General features: G+C 59.2%; 1 protein-coding gene across 23 annotated transcripts in view; it reads right to left on the reverse strand.

Moving 5' to 3' along the window:
* Positions 1-338: 338 nt before the first annotated feature.
* The window catches only part of KIF1A (kinesin family member 1A), a 42,387-nt gene continuing 19,518 nt past the window's right edge, over positions 339-23,207 (reverse strand). For 4 of the 23 annotated variants that reach the window (XM_071751621.1, XM_071751615.1, XM_071751613.1 and 1 more), the window contains 34 exons: positions 22,699-22,778; positions 22,311-22,417; positions 21,617-21,700; positions 21,308-21,488; positions 21,153-21,225; positions 20,831-20,924; positions 20,558-20,706; positions 20,221-20,399; positions 19,994-20,131; positions 18,833-19,090; positions 15,338-15,456; positions 15,167-15,252; positions 14,217-14,355; positions 13,895-14,063; positions 13,446-13,536; positions 12,872-12,990; positions 12,678-12,733; positions 11,920-12,028; positions 11,740-11,806; positions 11,569-11,653; positions 10,954-11,059; positions 9,047-9,073; positions 7,610-7,633; positions 6,080-6,194; positions 5,712-5,845; positions 5,509-5,570; positions 5,248-5,393; positions 4,766-4,978; positions 4,547-4,624; positions 4,204-4,328; positions 3,935-4,081; positions 3,644-3,836; positions 3,450-3,568; positions 339-3,239 (listed from right to left, as the gene is read on the reverse strand). In XM_071751621.1, the coding sequence (XP_071607722.1) occupies positions 3,197-3,239; positions 3,450-3,568; positions 3,644-3,836; positions 3,935-4,081; positions 4,204-4,328; positions 4,547-4,624; positions 4,766-4,978; positions 5,248-5,393; positions 5,509-5,570; positions 5,712-5,845; positions 6,080-6,194; positions 7,610-7,633; positions 9,047-9,073; positions 10,954-11,059; positions 11,569-11,653; positions 11,740-11,806; positions 11,920-12,028; positions 12,678-12,733; positions 12,872-12,990; positions 13,446-13,536; positions 13,895-14,063; positions 14,217-14,355; positions 15,167-15,252; positions 15,338-15,456; positions 18,833-19,090; positions 19,994-20,131; positions 20,221-20,399; positions 20,558-20,706; positions 20,831-20,924; positions 21,153-21,225; positions 21,308-21,488; positions 21,617-21,700; positions 22,311-22,417; positions 22,699-22,778 (3,915 nt within the window). In that variant the 3' untranslated portion in view covers positions 339-3,196. The remainder of the gene's footprint in view (positions 3,240-3,449; positions 3,569-3,643; positions 3,837-3,934; positions 4,082-4,203; positions 4,329-4,546; positions 4,625-4,765; positions 4,979-5,247; positions 5,394-5,508; positions 5,571-5,711; positions 5,846-6,079; positions 6,195-7,609; positions 7,634-9,046; positions 9,074-10,953; positions 11,060-11,568; positions 11,654-11,739; positions 11,807-11,919; positions 12,029-12,677; positions 12,734-12,871; positions 12,991-13,445; positions 13,537-13,894; positions 14,064-14,216; positions 14,356-15,166; positions 15,253-15,337; positions 15,457-18,832; positions 19,091-19,993; positions 20,132-20,220; positions 20,400-20,557; positions 20,707-20,830; positions 20,925-21,152; positions 21,226-21,307; positions 21,489-21,616; positions 21,701-22,310; positions 22,418-22,698; positions 22,779-23,207) is intronic. The other 19 variants (XM_071751635.1, XM_071751631.1, XM_071751627.1 and 16 more) reach the window with 10 other exon arrangements.

Below are 23,207 nucleotides of genomic sequence, written 5' to 3' on the forward strand. Positions count from 1 at the left end.
CATGGAGGTGCCCATGGAGGTGCTCATGGAGGTGCCCATGGAGGTGCCCATAGAGGTGCCCATGGTGGTGCCCATGGCTGTGCTCATGGTGGTGCCCATGGAGGTGCCCATGGTGATGTTCACAGAGGTGCCCATGGTGGTGCCCATGGAGGTGCCCATGGTGATGCTCATGGAGGTGCCCATGGTGATGCTCATGGAGGTGCTCGTGGAGGTGCCCATGGTGGTGCCCATGGAGGTGCCCATGGAGGTGCCCATGGAGGTGCTCATGGAGGTGCTCATGGAGGTGCCCCTGGCTGTGCCCCCCGCCCCGGGAAGAAGAGCTGAGTGACACGGGGGGGTTGCGTTAAATGCCACATTTATTTCAGAACCGAACAAGCCTCACGTGTGCGCGGACGGCCGGGACCGGAGGCGGCGACCCCCGGGCAGGGGGCAGGGAGGGTCTGGGGACGCTGCCCTGGCAGTGGGGGGTGGGGGGCAGCCCATCCTCCCTCCTCTCACCCACCCTCCGTGCCGCTCCTCCTTCCCCTGGGAAAAGTGATGGGTTTCCCTCCCGAGGGGGCTCGCAGCCCTGCCTAACCCCGGCTTTCTGTTCCTCCTCCTGCGGGACCGTGGGGGTAGAGGGGAGGGGTGGGCAGGGGTCCAGCTGGGGCTGGTGGTGGTGGCGCTGGCAGGAGCGGAGCCGGTGAGGGCAGCTGGCAAGCTGGGGACACCCCCGGGGCTGCTGCTGCAGGCACCCGTGGGGCTGTGGTGTGGCAGCCCCCGGCCAGGCCACGGGCTCTGCAGGTTTGCTGGCCTCAGGCACAACTCGGCTCTGGCTGGGGGGTGCCAGACCCAAGGCCACCCCTCGCCTGCACCGCACAGTTGTGGTCGCTGAACCCGTGTCTGGTCCCTGGCAGACACGGGTCCCGGCTCCACCAGAAGCTGCCTTCACCCTGGAAGGTTTTCTCCTCTCCCTGGGGCACCCAGTCCCTTCGGCTGAAATTTGGAGTGGTACCGACTGGTCCTTGCCGAGGGCACAGGGGCCAAGGTGTCTCGGCAGCCCGAGTCCCTGCTCTGCCCCTCCGTGCCCCCCAGGCACCCACCTCTCCCTCCATGAAGGACACCAAGCAGCCCCCAGTTTGCTAACGTGGGTCACAGAGGGGGAGAAAACCCCTCGGTTTGATAAAGAGCTTCTCCTGGGCAGGCAAGCTGCTGTCTGCCTGGGCAGTGAGGCTGGGAGGAGCAGCCCTGCTGTGGCTTTGGACCAAAGCAACGGGGTGAGACACTCAAGGAAGCTTTGAAAAGGTCAGGCAGAACCAGCAGGGCCTCAGGAAGGATCCCCGAACCCTTTTCCACCACCTGAAACCCCAGCTGTACTGTGCCTGACGTGCAGCGAGGAGGTCCCTGCAAGCTCCTGCCTGTCTGCCATGTCCCTGCCAGTCCGTGCCCCTCACAACACCAGCATTAATGAGACAAGAGCACCACGTCTGACACCCACACACACCCACACACACCCACACACACACCACAGCGCGGGGACGTGCGGCAGAGCCCGGGCACAGCCGTGCTGTGCCAGGGAAGGTTGGCCACAAAGGTGTGAGTGACAGTGAAGCTGGGGGAGCTGGGGGAGGAAGATGCTCACCTCCCTGCCCAGAGCTGTGCTGGAGGCTGCCAGCCTCTTGGGAAACCCCAAAGGAAAGCGTCCCCCCCCCCCATGGGTGAGAGATGGGAGGAGGAGAGGGAGAAGCGCTGCTGAGGGAGGTGGGGAGCTGGGATGATTGGAAAAGGCCTTTTCAGCAAAGCCATCTCTGCTGTGGGAAGCCCCCTGGATTAATGTGCTGATGGAGGCAGGGTGGGAAGGAGGCAGGTGCTTGCTTCTGCGGGAGGGGAAGGAGGGTGAGAAAATGCCAGCTACAGCAGTAAAAAGAAGCCCCATCTCCACCTGATAACCCTCACACCAGCCTCTCCCCCTGCCCTTCTGACCTGCTTCGAGCCTATCATCCTGCCAGGAGCAGCAACATGACAACCTTTTTGGGAAAGGGTGACAAGGATCCTGTGGATTAGGGTGGTCGCTCCTAACCCTGGCTCCTGAAGAACTTTCCTATCCAGCTGTGGAAGCAGCCAGCTGAACCTCCACACTCCCTGCAGGGACGAGACCCTCAGCTTCCTGCCCTAAGAGGGCGGAATCTCTTCGGACAAGTCCACTGGGTTCTCCCAGGCTGGGATAGTGGAGGTGGCCTGCGTGCTTTTGGTTGGGAAGGAGAGTGCTGCATGAGGTGACAGGCAGAGCCATCCCCAGAGCCCTTGTTTTCCCTCCAGCAGGGCCAAACTTTGAAGCAAGGTGACCCATCCATGTGGCCCCAGCCAGCTGAGATGTGGCAGGCTCCACCCTTCCAGAGGTAGATGGGGCAGGTAGGAATTGCCTCCTTCGGGAAGACATGCTGGGCTGTCCAGCCACTGCTCGGGGGAGAAGTAGTTTAAGCTGAAGGGTGGGTAAAGCAGAGGGTTGGGGAAGGGCAGGGAATGAGGGTGAGAGCACCGCCACTGCTGGGCATATGCCAGGAATGTCCCTCCCAGGGAAGGCATCTCTGGGACCCTGACCCACTGCCAGTGGTCTCCCCTGCCTGGGGGAGACACAGTATCTGGGGGGCTAGGACCCAACTTACGGGGTTTTTTTTTGATGTAAATAGAAATAAATACTTTATAAATATAATCTTAAACTACTGACACCTGATCTTACCCTGCCATCTCTTGCAGAAACACCAATAAACTAGGAAATCCCCATACATAAACTACAACTTTCCCTTTGCACAGAGGCAATTCCTACTGCTCTGCCACCTCCGAGCTTCACCGTGCACCCACCTCTGTAGATCCAAGACCAGCTTCCAGCTGAAACTCCCCTCCTTGCTCCCTCCTCTCTGACAGGGATTTTTCTGGAGCGTTACAGATGGTGTGACATGAAGTTCACCCATGGGGGGAATGGGCAGAAGATGGCACGCACACAAGAAATTCTGCCCAGGCAGGTCCAGGCTTTTGCAGCTATGAATGGAAGTGAGTTTCCCCTGTGAAGGTGTGAATCGAGACAGATCTTTCCATGGAGCACACAGCAGGGGCAGCAGATGGTGTGAGAGATCAGATGTTAACATGGGAGTCTTGAGACAGAATCAGCTATCTTGATCCTGTTGGCAGACGGATGAGGTGGAGGGTATTTTTCAGGTTAGATTCTCATCTGGGCTGTTCTCCTTCTAGACAGCTTGGATCTGATTTGGAGAACAAGAGACAGGTCAGAGGTGCAGACAAGTCTGGTCCCCCAGGTGCAGTACCCTGGCCGAGAGCCTGTCCAGGCACAGCTCTGTGGAGGACGTGCTCCCCCAGGACTTGCCTGGGGACCCTACAGCAGGGAGCAGGGCAGGGAGGACACTTGGCTGCCCCCAAACCCCCTTCACTGCACCACCAGCTGCCCCTGGTACCTGATGGACCCAGCCAGGAGGGGGTTGAAGGCGTAGAGCCAGTCGTGCATGTCCTTGTCACTGCTCGCCTGCAGCAGGATGCCCCGGTGCTCCGTGCACACCGCAAACGTGTTCGGGGTCTGCTGGGGGAGAGCTGGGGATGAGTCCCTCGCCTGAGGAGCTGCACTGAGCGGGGCTGGCTCCCGGTGCCCTACCTTAAGCATGGCCTGCTGGTCCTCACTGTACTCCACCTGGGCCTTGGAGAGGTTGAGTATGGCCCTCTCGACAGCATCCTTGTCAGAGTTGTAGATGTAGACGTACGGGCGCCGGACGACCACAAAGCGCTTCACCCACCCGTTGGTGTGGGGCTCCAGGAAGTGCAAGTAGCCCTTTTTGGAGACGATTGGGCTGCAGAAGGGACCCAGGACAGGGTGAGACACGGACCATGAGGGGATGGCAATGGTACCCATGGCACTCCCCTCGCTGGCTGACCCAGCCGCTCCTACCTGACTCGGATCTCCTGGATGTCAGGCACCAGCAAGCGCTGCGGCTCCTTCTCCTCTTCAGGCCGGCGGGCCGGGGACTTCTTCTGTTCTCCTTCTACCACAGGTTCCAGATCGGGGCTCTCTGCCCTGGAGGAGACCTGGTGAGGTCTAGGAAGGGAGGAGAGACCAGGGTAGGAAGAGTGACAGCTGGGGAACACCCGTTGACCAGGACCATGTCCCGATGGTACATATGCCCTGCTCCCACCAGAACCTCCCAGCCACTTTCTTACCTGACCTCCATGGTGTTGTAGTGTCCTTCTACCAGTGACGGGCAGGTGGAGGAGGGGGTGAGGGTGGGGACCCCAAGAGCTGGCATAGAGGGGTCTCTCATCAGGGTCACAGACATTTCAGACAGCTGTGGAGGAGCAGAGGTGTGGACATGAGCCTCTGCCCAAAGGCAGGCACAGACAAAGGCCCGTGCGCCTGCTCATACAGGGAGAGGCGAGACCTCCAGCCACACGGGTTCTCTCCTGGCGCAGCCCCAAGAGCCACCAGCTCTGGGAACATCAAGGTGAGTTGATCAGACCGTCCAGTCAGTGTCCCCTGTCCCCCCCAGCCAGGCTGAGCCCATACCTTGCTCTCGCTGGCGCTGATGCAGACGTGGCTGTGGCTGTACTCCCTGTTGAAGGTGTGCGTGAGCAGGCGCAAGCACTGCGGACAGAGGAGGAAGATGGTGGGGCGGGAGGCACCTTCCTCCACACTCCTCCTCCCTCTCCCTTCGGTCTCTCCAGCCCTGAGCCCCTACTGCCCCTTCCTGGCTTCATCCCCAGACCGGGCTGGCGCTGCGGGTACCTTCACAGCCAGCTCCTTCTGCCTCTCGCTGGGCGTCTCAGGGGGGGAGGTGCGGCCCTCGGGGGCTCCGTCGGCAGAGAGCGGGGAGGAGCCGCAGGAGGTGCTTCGGGACTCGGAGTCCTCATGGGAGCAGGGGAACAGGGGCTCCAGCCCCAGGCGCTGAGTCGTCTCCAGCTTCTCACGCAGGAGCAGGTAGTGCCTCGTCTTCTCCACCTGGGCACAGACAACTCTGGGTTGGTCCCTCTGCCCCCCTGGCATCCATTTGGGAATCTGGGAACTGTGCTTCCCAGGTCCCATGAACCCCACCCGTGCCTCTGGCAGCTGGCTAGCAGCGACGCACAAGAGAGCAGCCCTGCTCCTGCCTCTTCCCGCACCCAGGAGGGCTGAGACCTCCAGGGTGGGGAATCCCACAGGCACTGGCAGGGCGAGAGGCTGAGCTGTGAATCGCAGTGTCCCAGCCCGTTTCTAGCCCAGACTCTTACTTCTTGCAGCAGGCTGAGTTTCTCCAGCTCCCACTGATGGTCGAGGATGAGGCTGTCGCTGCGGGGCCTCCAGCCAGCCAGGTTCTCCTCTCCCCTCACGTAGGCTACAGAGGTGTCCAGCACACGTCGACGCCGTCTCTGCATGCCTGTGGGGACAGACAGACAGCTGTGGGGAGAGGCAGACACACAACTCCACACCCAACCAGCATGCTGGGGCCTTCTGTTTTATTGTCAGCACTCGGGCAGAGGTGCAGCACCCACCTGGGCTGCCCGCATCGGCCACACGGCAGAGGCTGAGCTCGTAGACTCCCGTCACGCGGTTGCTGCAAGCAAAAAGAGATGAGGAATTATTACCTCTGCGCCATCCCCTGGTTATTTTGCCCAGGCTGCTAGGGTGCCCCGGGAGGGCTCTAGTCCCTGGATGATGGCTCTTGTCCCCCAGAAAGGCAGGAGCATGCTGATACCTCTCGGAAGCCCGCAGGCTGCCGCTGCCAAAAAGGTTGCGAATGGAGCGGGAGGCAGGAAGTTTGGCATCCCGGGAGTAGAAAACCATGCAGAAGTCTTTGGTGATGACAGCAGGCTGAGTGCAGTTCTCCATCTGCAGTAGAGAAGGGAGGGAAGGCGTTGGGGGGCAGCCCAGAGGGTCTCTCCCACCCCCGGTGCCTAGTGAAACCACTCCCCCCATCCCACAGGGTCCCCATGCACCAGGTTGAATCATGCATCCCATTAGGGTCGGTGGTGGCTAAGGAAAGGTTCATGTTGGCTGCACCCTGACAGTGGGGGAAACACCAGACTCTGTTGACAAAATAATGGCCCCAACTAAAGCCCTTGCCTCGATGTAGGCAGAGAGAGTGATGTAGATTTTCTCCCGGTATGGGGTGACACGGTTGAGCAGCAGCGAGTTGTGCATGGAGCTATCCCACGCCGCCTCAAACTGGTAGAATGTCCTGCCAAAAAAAAAAAAATAGCAGAGCCGATAAAACAACCCCCCCAGGATGCCAGGCAAGCAAGCAAGGAGATGCCATCGTCCCCTCCCACAGCGCTGCCACAGGCCTGCAAGGACACAAGGACATGCACATGCAGGGGGGACAGATAGGGACAGCCACTCCAGAAGACGCAGGCTCAAGGCAAAGGGGGACAAGGTGTGGTGGGAGGGGGACATGGCACCCTTGAAATGGCCAACAGACCAGGGTTTTGGGGAGGAGGAACTGCAGGAGGAGCAGGTGCTCAGCTGGGATGCAGGCAAGGCAGGGCAGGCTAGAAAGGCAAAGGAGGGTGCATGCCACACCCCTGTGCTTGGGGTGAGGGGCTGCCACCCCAAGCACACCTGGGCCAGGTCCCCACCATCCAGCCCGGGGCACGTAGCACCTCTCGGCCCCTGCCAGGAGCAGCTGTTGCTATTTGGGTGACAATGATCAGAAGGGAAAGAAGGGAGGATGCTCAGCACTTGGGGGTTGCTGCCAGCCTGCCCTTGGGAGAGCAGCCCCCCTTGCCAGCCAGGTCCCCTTCCCCAGGGCTGCCCCTGTCTGCCAGCCTTGAGCCCCAGCCCCACCACGGCTCCGTGGTTGTCTCCAATCAGGCTGTCTCCCACAGTTCTTGCTCTGCCCTGATCACCAGACCCATCCAGCCCCATTCCCACCGGACTGCCTCGCTCCCCTCACTTCTTTTCCATGGCTCTTGAGCTGGGAGAAGGAGCAGGTGACACCCACCCCACTCACCTGGTGCCCATGGGGTCCTGTAGAAGATGGCACAGCCACTCAGAGCAAGAATGGCACCTGCCCTCTTTGAGTCAAGCCATCAAGGGTGAGGGAAGCAGGAGCTCCAGTTTGAGAGCACGGGGGATCCCTGTTCCACCCCCTGCCCCATTCCTGGGCTCCCTTCTGGGCCAGCCTTGGGGTTCTGGGATGCCCACTCCTCAAAACCACCCTGAGCTGCAGCAGCCCCAGCTCCCACTGGGTGTCCTCATTAAGCTGTGAAGTCTCAATGAGGATGCTTCAGCACAGTCCTGAAGCAGCATCCAGGCTGCCGAGTGCCTCTTTTAAGGAGAGCCAGGGTGGCCAGAGGGAGCAGGGAGAGGCTCTCAGCTGTGACTGTCCCCACGTTGGAAGAGAAGGTAGAGCAGAAGATGTATAAAATACATAAAACAACCCCGTCTGAGACAGAGCCAAGGCGAAGGATCGCTTTGCAGTCACAGGTCGCTTGAGAAAAGAGTGCTCCCCAGGGAGGAGGAGGAGGAGGAGGAGGAGGAGGAGAAGAGGAGCCTCAGGGGAAGGGGAGAAAGAGCAAAAAGCAAAGGGAGGAGGCAAAGGAGAGAGAGAGAAAAGCAGGAGGGGACCAGACCGAGCAGGTGCGCGTGAAATACCTAGTGTCATTTCCCAACGAAATGCTATACGTGGAAGGCGACCCAAGGACAAACATACACATGTACACACACAGAGAAATGAAAGGTCAGAAAGCATCATCCATACGGGGCTGGCACAGGAGCAGGGCCATGAAGGGACTCGCCCCACAGCAGCACTGCTGGCTGGAGGAGCTCCTGCCTAGCTGGACCCTGAACCAGAGCCCAGAAGGAGCGCAGAGAGGGCAGACAGAGTTTGGGTGAAACCCCCCCACACACCTTCCTCGTGGTCTGGCAGCTGGGAAGCGAGCACACACGTGCTCCCTACCCCCTTAACTCTGCCCTCGCTGCCATCCCAGGGCAAGAAGCCCCCACCCAGCACAGCCCCCTGCAAAGATGCCAATCGAGGGGAGACCAGCTGCCCAACTGGCAGCCGTGCAGCAGGAAATTAATTCTTGGCCCATCCCCTGGCCCACATCACCATGTTGAGAGCTCACTACAATGCCAGCATCAGCTCATGTGCACCTGCAGCAGAGGACTGGATCCATGCTGGATCTGTCCCCTTGCACTTCCTGGGGGATGATGCTACTGGAGGGATGGCTCTTGCCTCAGGCACCTCTGAGCAGGACTAGCTTCTAGCTGCTGTAGGGAGAACGACCCCCCGGGCACAAATCTACCAAGCCAGGACTAAGGAGGCCCCGTCTCCCCTGTTCTGCCATGGATGTGGTGGTTGGTGGGGTGCCTCCTCCTCTGGGGCTTTGCACTGCTCCCATCCAGAGGCTGCTGGCAGCTTCTGGGTCTGGCAGCTCTCGCAGATCCGCCACGTGCCGGGCTCACCCTGTGGTCCCAGCTGTCCCCGAGAAGCTGCTCACTGCACAGGGGTACAAACAGCCCGTGCCACATCCGTGGTGCCTACATCCAGACACGTCCTGCCCTTACACCACACCGATGCCCACGGGACTGCGGGGCACAGGGTGGGCAGCCACTGTGCACGCCACCACGTTGGTGCTGCCATTGTCACCAGGTGCCCCAGGCAAGGTCTGCGGGCACCCTGAAGCCCCTGCTGTGGGTCTGTACCAGCCCTGTGGCTACACCACGGCCGGGCTGGGGGGACTGGAGGCAACGGCGGGGGCGGCACGCTCGGTGCTGAATGCCAGAGAGATGGGAGAGCAGCGAAGTCAAAAAGCAAGAAGAAAACCCAAATCAGGCGATGGGAACGCAGGCGTGCGAGGGGGGAGCGGCAGCCAGCCAGAGCGTGGCCCAAATGAACAGCAAAAGTGGCCAAGTGAGCGAGAGGTGCCAGGGCGGGAGGGAAGAGGGATGGGACATGTGGAGGGATGGGGGGCTGGATGTCTAAGTGCTGCCTCCGGTGGGAGTGAGCGTGCCGAGGCGAGGGGGGAGAAAGAAAGAAGGGTGAGAAGAAGGAGGGGTGGAAAAAAAACCAATGGAAACAAATAATACCTAGGCATATCCGAATCAAGAAACTGCCTGCGAAAACACAAAACAGTCACATGGTTAGTGTGGGCTCAGATGGGTGGCAGCGGCGGAGAGAAGCGAGGAGGCACCCTGGGCGCTGCCCCCCACGCCTCCTCCCTGGGCACTCGATGCAGGGATAAATGGATGCTAGGGAGGGAGCCACACCGCTCCCCAGGTCTCCCCCGAAGTGGCTCCGGGGGACTGTGGAGGCTGGCGAAGGGAGCCAGGGCTGCTCAGGCTGATGGAGGCTGCATGGTGTAAGGCAGCAAAGCAGGGAGCAGAAGCAGCCGGGGAGGAGGGTGAAGCGGGCCCTGGCTCTGCCTGCTGCCCTCCCTCTGCTGCTGGGGCTGAAGCACAGACGTCTGCACGCGGGGTGGAAGCCCCTTCGGCATCCCACGGCAAGCCAGCCGCCCCCTCTTCCCCCTGCCCAGCCCTGGGCAGGCTCGAAGGGATGGATACAGGATGGTTATAGGATGGATATGAGGTGCACGCCAGCCCACAGCCCTGATTCAGGGCTGGCCCTAAGGCACAGACATCTCAAGCGTGCAGGTGGGGCGGACTCTTCATCACACGCCGAGCATCACCCCTGCCTGAGCTGCATCCCCTTGACCAGCAGGACCTGCAGGGGGGGGTCAGGAGCAGGAGGCACATCTCCCCTGCCTGGCTATGCTAGAGATGCCAAAGATCCTACCTTGCTGCACCTGGGACCAACCAGCCACATCAGGAGCTGACAAAACACAGCACAGCCCCAGGAGCCTGCGATTGCCACAGCCACCCAGCTCCCAGCAGCCCAGCAAAAACCACAACAGCTCTGCTGGGCCAAGCCCTCATCACCTGACCTGATCCACGCCTGACCTTGGGCTGCTGTCCCCACGGATGTGCTCAAGTGTCCTGGCCTGACACTCACACACGTGCCTGTCCCTGTGATTCGCCTCTGCTGCCGTGGCACCGTGTGCTTGGCACTCCTCTGTGCCCAGGAGCTGCCCAGAAGCACTGCAGGGTGGCACTTCCCATCCCCTCTCATCACCTTCCCTGAAAACACCCTGCTGTGGGACAGGCTGCCTTGGGGCAGAGGTGACCCCATAGGAAATGAGTGGAAAAATGGTCCCTGGTACCCACTAGGATGTTTCTGTGCTGGCAATCATCACGTGCACAGCCCAGGACCCATTCTGCTGCTCCTGGTGCTGTCATCAATCATCCCCATCTTGTCATGGCTGCCCACACACACGTGTTCTGGCCAGGGACCCCCCCACCCATCCCCCAGGTTTTGCCAGCAGCCCTGGTGCAGACCAGACCTCTCCCCCACCACCACACAATCCAGCCAGGGAGATATCAGAGAGAAAAATCTTCTGGCCACACTGGTCCCACACCCCTGCCAAACCCAGAGTGGGGACACAGCCCCCTGGGACAAGTATGAAGGGGCACAGATCACTGAAGTCACCCAGCAGTGGTGGGGGATGGCCTCACCCCTCCCCAGATGAGGATGAGCCACAGGAACAAAGTGGCCATTCCCGTGAGTTTGCTGGGACATGGGACAAACAGCCCTTTGTGGCAGGTCCCTTTCAGCCACAAGGTCCTCACATCCTCCTGGCCCCAGAACCGACCAGCTTTCTGTGCCAGGTGGTCACAACCATCACTGGAGAGCAGGACCCCCACCCAAATTCCCTGTAGTACCAAAAGCTGGCATGGAGAGGCCTTGGGGAGGAGGAGGAAGAAGGGGTCTGGCAGCCCTGAACCCAGAAGGTCTCTGCAGCTCCAGAGAAGCCCCCACCCCGAGGCAGCAACATGTTAGCAGAACCCTGTGGAGGGGCCAAGAAAGCCCCCAAAAGAGAGACAGGGTTCTCAAGGTCTCATCACAGCAGGGGAAGAGCAAGAGAAGAAGCAGCACGCACCGGTCATCCTGGGAGGGGTGGATGTACCCAGAGGAGAGGATGTTCAGGGACAGGATGTTGGGGTCAATGAGAGACTCATCTGCTTCTGGGGTGTTCCGGATCCGACCTGCAAGCACAGCACAGGCAACAGGCTCAGGCAACAGGCAGTGGTGCTACCAGAGTCCCTGGGAGGGTCAGTGGCAGCCTGCCTGGCTTCAGCCCCCAGCAGCCCCCCCCATCACAGGCAGCAGCTGCCCAGTGCTTGGCCACTCAGCACCAGAGGTCCCAGTCCAATTCCTGGACACATTGGTCAGAACAGAGGTGTCCTGCCCATGTGGCATCCTGCTGTCACATGCCAGGCAGCCCCCACTTCACACTGCACGGGGGAAGGGGAGATGAGAGACAAAGCCCCAGGTGGGAATGTGGGCAAGAAACAGCCTGAGAGGATGCTTGGGAGCTTGGTGGGCTGGGGGTGCTTGGGAGCTTGGTGGGCTGGGCGTGCTTGGGAGCTTGGTGGGATGGGGTAGCTTGGGAGCTTGGTGGGATGGGGAAGCTTGGGAGCTTGGTGGGATGGGGTAGCTTGGGAGCTTGGTGGGCTGGGGGTGCTCACAGTGCCCCCCACCTGGCTTGGCTTACCCACAACCAGCTCCCGCACTTCCTTCCAGCGGATGAGGCTGCCCGTTTCATGCACCAAGGTGACAGTGATTCTCCTCTGGATGCCCTGAGACCCACGAGGCCAGAGAGAAGGGGCAGTGGTTAACATGGGTCCTGGCAGGAGCCAGAGCAGGGATTCTGGGCCAGGAGTACCTGGTGGAGGAGGAAAGTCCCATGGCATGGCATGCCTCCACGGTGGTCCACAACGGCAGGGATGTAGCTGGAAGAGAGGATTACAGCATGACAGACAGCCCTGTCTGGAGGGATTGAGCACCAGGCAAACCACTGCACTGCCTCCCTCTCCTTCCCACTCCCCTTTCCAGCAGGACTTACTCGCCGTTGGCCTCCAGCTCACAGATCTCAAAGAAGACCATCAGATCATACTTGCACTGGCACGGGCCGGCGCTGGGCCGAGTCATGGTGCTCAGCTTTGTAGCAGGCACTGTGGTGGGTTGGAAAAAACAGCTTGAAGAGTGATCTTGCTGCTGATGTCTGGAACTGGGCATGTGATGGCAGGCAGGGTAAGGACAGAGCAGGCAGGGTAAGGACTGAGCAGGCAGGGATCGTGGGGCAAGCTACAGAGGCAGCAGCAAGGCAGGAAGGAGTACAGAGAGGGGGACAGCCCCATTCCTGGGACCTTGCTGACGACCCGTGTGCCTTCTCCCATGCCCACCATGGAGCAGTGAGGGTGTCAGGATGTGGCCAGCTTTACCCATCCCAGAGATGCACATCCTAAGCCCTCAGCCCTAGAAGGGACACATCCCAACCCACACAGCACCTCTCCAGTGACCACCTGGGGACAGCTGCTCAGGGACAGCACAGCAAACCACAGTGCTCAGCCAAACCCCAATTTGGGTCCTGGCAGCCAGAGCACAAGGGGAACCCCACTCCCCCTGTAGGATGGCAGGGCCTGAGTGGCCATCTGAGCCATAGCCTCCTCCCTGCCATTCCACAGGTGGTGAGAAGGAGGCTTTGCATCAGCCAGGGGCTTTTGAGTGCTCTTCCCTACAGCACATTTTGTGGTGCCCCTGGGGTCCCTGGTGAAAGGAAACCTGCAGCCAGCGTGGGGAACAGGAGGCCAGATCTCCTACCTGGTTTGGAGAGGGGCATCACACGGGGAAAGTGGCGCCGGGATGGCCTCAGTGGGCTGCAGAGAGAACTGGCTCAGTTAAAGCAGGCACAGGGACCCTCAAACCCAGCTAACCCCACCTACACCCCAAGGTTATCCCCCCCAACCCCCCCTTCTCTAGGTCCCCAGGAAGCCAGCTGCACAGGGTGCACCCACCTCAGGACATCCTTACAGAGAGGTGGGAAGGGGTGCTGCTGGTAGTGCCCAAACACTTCAAATACAATTGGCTGGCTCTTGATGTATTCAATGAAGGACTTGGTCACCTCCACGGCAATCTGGAAGAGAAAGAGCCATTGACAGTGGAGTTCAGCTGGGAAAGGGATTCAGGTAGCAACAGCACCAGGTGGGAGGCTGTAAACATGCCTGAACCTCTGCATCCTTCAACCATCCTCTTTCTCATAGCCTGAGGATGTTCTCCCCACCAAGGTCACTGCCATGAAATCCCAGCCTTTTCTGGTGGAGGGATTTTTTTGGTTTGTTTGGGGTTTGGTTTTGTTTGGTTGGTTTTTTGTCTGTTTGTTTGTTGTTTGTTGGTTTGGTTTGTGGGTTTTTTTTTTTCTCATCTTTCTCTTTCACTTTAATTTTAGTTGGCTTATTTGGGTGGCTGTGATGGACTGGGAAAGCCAGGAGGAAGCTGCTCGTCTGGGGAGAAGATCCAGTCGATGGGGCCCTGCAAAGACCCCAGCAGCTGTGGGGGTGAGGGAGTATGGGCAGAGAAAGCAGTACATACGTTCTGGACATGATAGAAGCCCAGTGGTGGCCCCCGTCCTGTGTTCTTCAAGGGCTCTGTTGAAAAGGCCTCATCGTGGCGATGGATGAAGCTGTGGAGGGAAGGACATTGATTTGGGGATTGTGCCATGGGGACATGCCAGAGCAGGGAGGGGAGAGAAGGCAGGGTCCAGGAGAAGAGCCTGCTTCCTCCAGGTGCTCCTGCCAGAACCCCGGGCTGGCACAGGATCCCCTGAAGCTGATGGGAGCCTCTCCTGCCTTTTGCCAGCAACCAGACACGGTAACCAGGCGAGTGCATGGGCTTATCCTGCAGCCTTTGGTTTTGCCTCCCCATCCATGAAAGGCTGAGAGATGGTGGGGCTGGAGCTGCCCAGCATTCACTGCCAGCCCTGAAGTGATGGCCTGAGCACAGCGAGAGGTGCAGGGCTTGGGGGGGCACCAGGGGCTCACTTGAACTGGCAGAAGATGTCTGCATATTCTGCAGAGATGCTGGAGGCTTGCAGGACCGTCACGCGGAAAGTGAAGATGCTGCCCAGCTTCAGGTGGTCCAGAGCAGTCTCCAGTGGCCCATCTGGCACAGACTTCTCTGGGCTGTCCAGGAGAAGGTCCTCTGGAGTCACTGTGGGGAGGGGAGGATTCCTCAGCAAGGTCGGGGGTTCACCCCCCTCAGTGTCTGCCAGCAGCCCTGCACCAGGGCAGGCTCAGGCAGGCACAGGAGAATAGGTGCCAGGGTGGGGTGCTGCTCCCCAGCCACTTGTCAGCACCCTCTCACCTGCACAGGTATTGTTGTTGACCTCATCAGCAGAGGGACCCGTGTCGCTGACCTGTCCCTGGCCTTCAACGATGCGCAGCTCCTCCTGGGAGGTCCCCGAGCGGGACATTCCCACAGCTGGGCACGACTCCGACTGGAACTGCACCAGGAGAGGAGCTCAGGAATGCTGAGGGTCACTGAGGTACCTCAAGCACCAGGGCAGCTCCAGCTCCCACCCCACCCACAGCAGGCCCACCAAAGAAGAGGGGGTGCACCAGTGGGTGAGAGGAGGCTGTGAGCTGCTACAGTCACAGCCCAGAAGCAACGGCTCTGTAGGAAAACCTTGTAGGAAGTAAGGTCCTCTAAAAGTTTCTCTGTTACTGGTTTTCTAAGTAAACCTTAAAAGGTTTCTGCAGGTAGCATTTCAGTTAGCTAGAAGTCAGTCCTTCATAGAATCCTAGAACTGGCTGGGTTGGAAGGGAGCTCAGAGATCACCAAGTCCAACCCTTGATCCACTCCCCCCGTGGTTCCCAGCCCATGGCACTGAGTGCCACATCCAGGCTCTTTGGAAATAGCTCCAGGGATGGAGAATCCACCCCTTCCCTGGGCAGCCCATTCCAATGCCTGAGCACCCTCTCCATCAAGAAATTCTTTCTAATGTCCAACCTAAACCTCCCCTGGCACAACTTGAGACCTCTTGTGCCCTCTTGTCTTGCTGAGAGTTGCCTGGGAAAAGAGCCCAACCCCCCCCTGGCTCCAACCTCCTTTCAGGGAGTCGTAGAGAGTGATGAGGTCTCCCCTGAGCCTCCTCTTCTCCAGCCTCAACACCCCCAGCTCCCTCAGCCTCTCCTCATAGGATCTGAAGGATCCCTTCAGCCTGATGCCTGCACCTCTGAGGAGCCCAGGGGTTCCATGGGGGAGCATCACCACGGCACCCCCAGGCACCCACCGAGAGCTGACTGCTGCAGTACCTTCTCAAAGTGCTGGTCATCGAAGGAGATCTTGGCCGTCCCTGACTGCCGCACACCAGAGCCATAGTCGGGGGCTTCCTCATCCGCTAGAGGAGGGATGGGGGTCAGCTCGTGCGAGGGGACGCGGGGAGGGGACGCCAGGGGCACGTTTTAGGGGGATCCTCCTCCTACCTGAGATGGCCTGGACGGCCACACGCAGGAAGCCCTTCACCTCACCCTTCTCGCTGACGATGGCCACGCGGTGGACCAGGGGCACCGGGTACAGGAGGTTGCTCAGGTAGACGAAGGCCCTGCCGGAGGAGGGAAGGACACACAACACGGGGGAGAGCGGTCACTGCTCCCACCCGCCGGTCCCCAGGCGCGGGTGGCACGGCCGGCGGCGGCCGGGATCCCAGGTGACGTCGCGACCGCGGCGCTGCAAAGCAAAACTAAAGAGGAGGCAGCCAGGGCCAGGCGAGAGGGCCGGGGAGCGGGCAGTGGGCAGCACGCCACGGGCAGGCAGTGGGCAGCACCAGGAAGCAGACGGGGGTCGCATACCTCTCCAGCTGTCACCTCCGTAGCGGGCGGGGAGGGGAGGGGGCTGCGCTGGTGCCACCGTGAAGCTGGGAGGGAAGAGGACCTTCTCTGTGGTGCAGAGCCGGAGGACTAGGGCAGGAGATGATGCATCGCGACTTTGGGGTGGCTGAGGAGTCACCATAGGGGAGACAGGGGCAAGGCGGGAGGTAAGGGAGGGTGGCGAAGGGAGGTAGAGGCCAGCAGGGCTGAAGGAGGGGAGAGAAGGTCCTGGCTGGAGGCCAGAAGCCTCCAGAGATGAACCTGCTGAGGGCAGCCTGCCAAAGCTCTGCCCGTAGGGTGGCAGGACTGCTGGTGGCTGCAGGAAGCCTTTGCCCAGCTGGGAGGCAAGGCTGCACGGTGCAGCTGGTGGCATCGGTGGCCTGTGTCCCCCCCCGTCCCATCTCATCCCTTTCCACACATGGCTTTGGGGTCCCAGGTCCCACGTGTCAGGGACAGCACTGCTGGCTTCTCCCTGTGGGGCAGGATGGAGCTGCCCACTCCCCAGGCAGCAGCTCTGAGCCTCCTCGCTGTCCTCCATGGCATCCAGGTCATTGGTGCTACTGTGGGCAGGTGCTGTGCTGGGGTTCAAAGCGATGGCTGCACCACATCTCTGCCTGCACCTCCTGCCAGGCTGCAGCTCCCTCTTTCTCAAGCATTATTCCTCCTCTTGCTGCTGTCCTCCTGGCACTCTGGCAATGGCAGCGTGCTATGCCCTCAGCACAAGTCACCTCTGCTACCTCTGGCACTGAGCTCCCTGCCCAGAGGTGCAAACCACCCCTTCGGGTGGGCAGCACTGCTCAGAGGGGTGCCCAGCACCCCTCCCCAAGGCACCCACCGGTGTCTTGATACGCAGCATCTTCTGGGGTTGTAGGGTGTGAGAGTGCTGGGACTGGCCAGGACACTTAAGCTTCAGGAGGCTCCCCTGAGGGTTGCATCTCCAGGTGCCTCGCAGGCACCTTTTGCAGACATCCAACAGCACCTCTAAGTGCCCAAGAGGCTCTTGCAGGAGGCCTGAGCCCCACACTTGCAGACCAAGCCACAGAATCCAGAGGTTCTCCCTCCTGTGGTGACTCCCACTGGCCTCCAATCGCTGTTGGAGGCTTCTTCCACCCAAAGCACCTCCAGGGATTCAACTTGTGGAAGCAAAGGTGATGCCCCATCACCATTTCCTGCTGGGCCCCTCACCTCATCTCAACTCAGAGGCCACCAGGGACAAGTAGCTGGACTATGCCAGGGATTCCTGGCAGGACCACATGCCTGGAGAAGAGCCCTGTGACCACGGGGAGGTCTCAGAAATGCAGGGATCTAGGTATGCCTGCCCACCTGAAAACACAGGGCAGCTGCTATTGAAGCCAAGGGAATGGAGAAGGGAGGAAAGGGGGAAGGGTGCAGGGAGGAGGGGGACAAGTGTTTCACTAGAGGAAGGAGGGCAGGGACACTAACCACAAGATTGGTGAGGTGCAAAGATGGCATGCTCAGACCAAAGAAAAGCCTTTCCAAAGGAAGACAAAAGTGAAATAACCCCAATTTTTGCTAAAGCTTTGGAGAGGTAGAGCCAGCAGCTAAAAAAAAAAAAAAAACCACAAACCAAAACAAGGAAAAAAAACCAAAACAAAAAAAAACCCAAAACCAAACCAAATACAATCTAAAAAAACCCAAATAGAAAAAAAAGTTAAACGAAAACTTAAAAGAAAAAAAAAAAAGGAGAAAAAAAAAAATCAAAGATCCAATCATAAACCAATCCAAGCACACTTCACAAGAAATGTGGCCAGCAGAGCTGCTGAGCGGGGAGCCAAACCTCAGGCAGACTCAAAAGAAGTCAGAAGGTGCTGAGCTCCAGGGAACATGCCCCCGGCACAGAGTGGGGCTGCTGCTGCAGGGGCTTATTTGGTTGATTGGTTGGTTTTTTTTTTGAGGTGCCCTTGAGAGTTTTTTGGGGGGGTTTTGAATTTTTTTTTTTTTTAAATAAGGAAAAAAAGAAAAAAAAATAGGGGAAGAACCCAGCTCTTTCAGTTGGAGGCTGCAGGACTCTTACCCCACCTCCGCCCTCTCTGCCTGTGCTGGTTCCCTTCCTCCCCACCTTGCTGCCCACAAGCTTCCTGGCAAGGATAAGCCTGGCTTTGGCACTTTTGGGAAGAGGAGCTCCAGATCCATCCCAATCAGAGCACCTCCAACACGGAGAGGTTCACTGTCATTAGCTCCTCTCACTCCTGCCTGAGGCAGAGGCTCTGGGTGCACATCCCTTTGGGAAAACCCAGGGGCAGAGCTGGCTGCATCACATCCCAATTTAGGGACGGGCAGATTGTGACAACACAGATGGTTTTGTGGTGGCTGGTGGGTTTCTCCAGACTGATGGAGCCCAAAGGAGGTCTTATGGCTAATATGTAAAGAGAAATTAAAGGTTGTCTCAGCTGGAGCCAAAGAGGAGTTGGAGCCTCTGCCTGGGTCCCCACGATCTCCCTAAACATCTCCTGTGCCAAGCTGGCAGGGATAGCCCCAAGCCAAGCACTGGGTTACAGAGGCAAGAGAAAATGCTGCTTTCTTCCTCCTGTACCTGGCTCTCCCCTTGCCTCCATTCCCTCAGCCACCTGGGGACACCTCCCCTGTATCCTGGGAGGCTCAGGCTGACTGATGCAGCCAGGATGGCCAAGCTGGGGCCACAGGCACGCAAGCCTTTGAAGTGGCTGCACGTCCCCAGCCAGTGGCACCACAGGGTGACCCCAAGCTGGGTGGGAAGTGGCCCTCCCCGGGACAAGAAACGCTCACGACCAAGACTCCCATGCAGCTCCTCTGCCTCCTTCAGTGCTGGGGACACAGCAGAGCTCTCCATCTCAGGAGCTGCCCAAAGAGGGACCGACCTAAAGGGTCTCCCCCTTGTGCAGAGCTGGCACCGGGCACCTTTCTCTGTTATTTCCTACTGCTGCTGTGCTCATCTCACCCCTACCTCAGCAGGCACCTGGCTGCCCCACTGGGCACCCCAGGACAATCCCAGCTGGCTGGCTACCCCTTGTGCCTCCAGGACACCCTGGAGGTGGAAGTCGTGTCCGAAAGCAGTTCCCTCAGCGAAAGAGCTAGTTCCTTCCCGGCATGCTCTCCTAAAACCTCACCAACCTTCCTACTAAACTGAACAGGGGGGAGCGGTCGTAAAATGGATCCCGGCCATCACACAGCGGGCACTCCGGAAAGATGTCTTCCTCCAGGTCCTCCGCCTCCTCCTCCTCCTCCTCCTGCCCCTGGTGCTGCTCGTCAGCAGGCTCGGTGATGTCGGAGTCGGGGTTCGAGAAGGTAGGGGAGGGGGTGAGATCAGCCATGCGCTCGCTCATGCATGTGTTGAAAAGAGGAGAGCTGTTGCAGCCAGAGATATCTGAACTAAGGTTAGTACAACAAGATAGAAGACATGTTAACACCAGCTGTTCCAAACAGAGAGAGCAAGAATAGGAATTTTGCATTTTTTGGGTTTTTTTAGTCTTGGTTGGGTTTTAGGGTGGGGCTTTTTTCTGCTTAAACCAAGGGATGGTAGGAAATAAAGACCTGCCTCTCTGGTGTGTCTCTGAAAGAAGCCACCAACAGCCATTGGCTATAAAAGGCAGAGAAAAGAGCGACCCAAGGAATTGGTAGTAATTCCCCTCGCTGGCTTTGTGGGCAACACAGGGACGGAGCAGTTGGCACGAGGTTTGCTGCCACCCTCACCACCAAAGGGAATCTCTCCCCGTGCCGTGGCACTGGGGGGATGCCTCTGCGGCAGGTGAGGGTGGTTGGGGCAGGCAGCTCTGCCCCCTGCTCCCCCTGCCTGCGGGGCAGACCCCTTCTCCTGGGTGCCTCCTCCACGCTGCCAACACCACACCCTTCTGACCAGCGTGCAGGGAGTGCACGGAGACAAGCGGCACACACCACAGAAACAGATGCTGGGACACCAAGGCGTGCACGTGGACGCGTGCCCACCAGGATGGAGGTCAAGATGGCACGGCCTCTCAGCCTGCTGGACAGCTATGGTCCCCACCACCCACCGGTGGCAAAACCAAGACTCGTGCCCCCAACAGCACCGTGTTAAGGCAGGCAGCTCGTGGGTCCCTCAGGGTCCCGGAAGCCAATGCAGAGGAGAACCATCACAGGCAAGATGGGTCCTGACCGGCACCCGGGGGGCAACGCACTTGTCCCCACGGCGTGGCCCTGGGGAGACGAAGGCCCTACGGGGGACAGAGGCAGCAGCACTTCCTCCCACAGGGCCGTCTGTGGGTCCCAGACACGCTTGGAAGGAGCCGAGGCGCTCACCTGCCAACCAGCCTGAACCAGGGGAAGCGGTCGTAGAAAGGGTCTCCGCCGGTCACCACGTTGTCGCAGTCCTCGATGACGCTGGAAGGCACTTCTGCTGCACGGTCGTACATTTCACGCATCAGGTCCAGGCGCTGCCTGCAGGCGGAGGGGTGAGCGGCAGGCAGCGGTGAGAAACTGGGATGGGGCCAGGAGAGCCCTCCCCAGAACAGGTATTGCTCACCCACCTCAGCTTCTCCAGGGTCCAGTAGTGCGTTGCCCCGTTCTTCTGGTCCTGCACTTCTATGGCCACGATGGTCCGGGGGAACGGGCGCTTCTCCCGGTCCTTGGCAGCATCGGGAGGCAGCAGGTCGGGAGGGAGAGGTGAGTACAGAGTGTCCGTGAGGAGCACAAACTGGAACTGGACCTGGAGAGATAGGGGCAGAGGGGCATGGTGAGCCACCCGGAAGGACGGTAGCCATGGTGCCTCTCATGACCCTCTCCTTGGCACTTCCCTGGCTGCCCCTGCTTGCATCCTCTGCTAAGGACACCACGGCAAGCCAGGGAGGAGCCTTTGGCACCCACCTTCTTCTTCAGCTCCACACTGATGGCGTTGGCTTCCTTGAGGAAGATGGCATTGCCCCAGAGCAGGTCACGGAGGGAGGTGAACTGGTACCACTTCCACTTCCTGAAGGCCCAGAGGGCCAGCTCAAACTCCCGCTCCGTCCACTGCACTGTGGGGACATGGAGGGACAGTCACCCCACTGCCAGGAGGGAGGATATCAGCACAGAGGTGCCCAGGGGCCCTGCAATCCACTCGTCTTGCATCAAAACCCTGTGGTGGGACCCAGCCCTCACCTTCATCTTCAGGTTCTTCCTCTTCCTCGTTTGCCTCAGGGTAATACCTAGAGTCCATCTGCTTCTGCAAAGCCTCCAATTTGCTCTCATAGTCCTGGGGGAAGCAGGGAGAGGGATAATGCAGCCCACACAGTGTGACCTTCCTCCACACTGCTTTCCCTCCATCAAACGAACTCGGCCTCCTGCCTCCCCTAGAGCCACATTTATGAAGATAACCCCAGAAACAGTAGGTTTGCCCTCGCTCTTACGACACACACAGACACTCCACGTGAACATCTGCTGCTTGGGCAGCCTGAGAAGGGGACAGATCCTGGACACCTACCAGCCTCTGCTGCTCGAGAAGGTAATTTGCCTCCTCTCTCTCCCTCCGGTACTGGTCCTCCAGTTCCTGGAGCCTGGCAGGAACGGAGAAGAAAAGGTTTACCAACCTGGAGGTGGGCACCCAACTCCCCGTTGCCCAAGCCCCGTTTCCCTCACCGCTGCTCCATCTCCTGCTTCATGTCAATGCCCTGTTTCTCCAGCAGCTCTCTTTGGGCAAAAGCCCAGTCCACAGGCTCTGCGGGGGTCTCGGCACACGGAGTCCGCTCCCGCTCCTGACGAGCCTGCTCGGGGTGGTTGAAGCGGAAGACGTGGCTCTTCCCCATGATGATGCGGTTTCCTAGAGGGATGCACACACAGGGTGGGGGTGGGAAAGGGTGTGGGTTAGTATAGGACAACGTGCAGAGCCCCCATGGGACAGTGGGAGGCTGGTTAGAGCAGGACTGGCATGCTGGTTTGGGGACCCACCTGAGCGCAGGATGCTGGGCTCCGTCACCTTTTTGCCATTCACGTAGGTGTCAGCACCTTCACAGGGCTCCAGGGTCACTATTACTGCAGAGGTGGTGGGAAGGGCAGAGAGGGAGTGCAGATGAGGGATAAATTCTGCATCTCCCACCACTCCACTGCTCATGTAGCATCAGAAAGGGAAAGCTGTCCTGGTCAACACTCCAGGCACACAGTGAGGGGCACCCAGGGTACCCATCTGCAGCATCCCCACCACGAGCAACCAATGGGGCTCAGCCAACCTCAGGTTAATTAGAGATGACCCAAAAACTAAAAACAGCTGGAGACTGGACACGAGATGAGATCAGAGCCTCCAGCACATATCTCCAGCCTCCCCAGGCTCAGCTTTCAGGTTCTCACTGGTTTGCAGTGTGAGCTCTGCTCCTCATCTCGGATGGGAGAATGCTCTACAAGCTACTCTTCCCTCCCACCCTCATCTCCCTGGCTTGCCTCACAGTGGCAGCTTCTGTGTGCCTTGCACAAGCTTCCCTCCCAGCTAGGTGAGGGCCGTAGTTTTCTCTGGGACCAGAGAGAGGCCATAGCCACATGGCAGAGCCTCATTAGTCTGGAGGAGGAACCGTGGCTGGGGACAGATGCTGGGAACACAGAGAGGGACTGAGGTCCCTGGGGAAGTGCAGCCCCTCCAGCCCAGGAATACCTTCACCACCGGATTTGGTGTCGCTGCGGAACAGGCAGTGCTCTTCCTTAATGAAGTGCCCGCTGAGAACGATGTCCTGCCTCTTCTCAGCATCTTCCCGGCCCACCCTGACAAGGTGAAACCCAGCTTGATCTTTCCTCAAAGCACCCCCTCCCTAGCCTTACCCCCAGAACCACCCGTGGGGCTGACAGGAGCAGCCCTTGATGCAAGACCAACATCTCTGAGATTGACAGGCAAATATGTTTTCCCCACAAGGTGATGGAACTCTGGGGATGTCCCAGGAGCAGTGCCCAGTCCAGGGATAGCTGTCACCCTGCTGCCCACCCAGACAAGGCAGGCACTGAGATATGGTCCAGCCCCACAGTGTTCCACAGAACCTGTGCCTCACCTTGTTATGCCGTCCTTGATGTAGTAGAGAAGACACTCGGACATGAGTGGGTCCTCGTTCAGGTTGACCAAGTGGGGTGTCTGGGAGAAACAAACAAGGAGTCACCACGGTGCCTCCTGCCTACCTGGGTGCTGAGGGATTCTCCCAAGGGAGGTGGGAACTCAGCAGCACCTCAGGCTGGCCCCTGCGTGGGCTCTCCTGTCCTCTGTAGCTTCAGGACAACATAGACAAGCAGGAAGTTTACAAGGGGACAGCAGAGCAGCCAGGATGAGGGTGATGGGACTCTCCACACTCTTATGTGCTTTCTTCCTCAAAGCACCGAGCCCTGGGCACTGCTCTGGCTGCCCTTGAAAATTCACATTGCAAACATGCCCAGCGTGGAGCTGAGCACTCCCAGTGGAGCCATGGGGAATCCCTGATGGGACTTAATGTCACCTGGGGCAGGGTAGCTGATCCAGACACACATCCCAGGCAATGGCTGGGGTAGTATGAGAGGAACTCAAGTGCCC

This window comes from Heliangelus exortis, chromosome 9 (assembly GCF_036169615.1).
Source record: "Heliangelus exortis chromosome 9, bHelExo1.hap1, whole genome shotgun sequence".
Lineage (NCBI taxonomy): Eukaryota > Metazoa > Chordata > Aves > Apodiformes > Trochilidae > Heliangelus > Heliangelus exortis.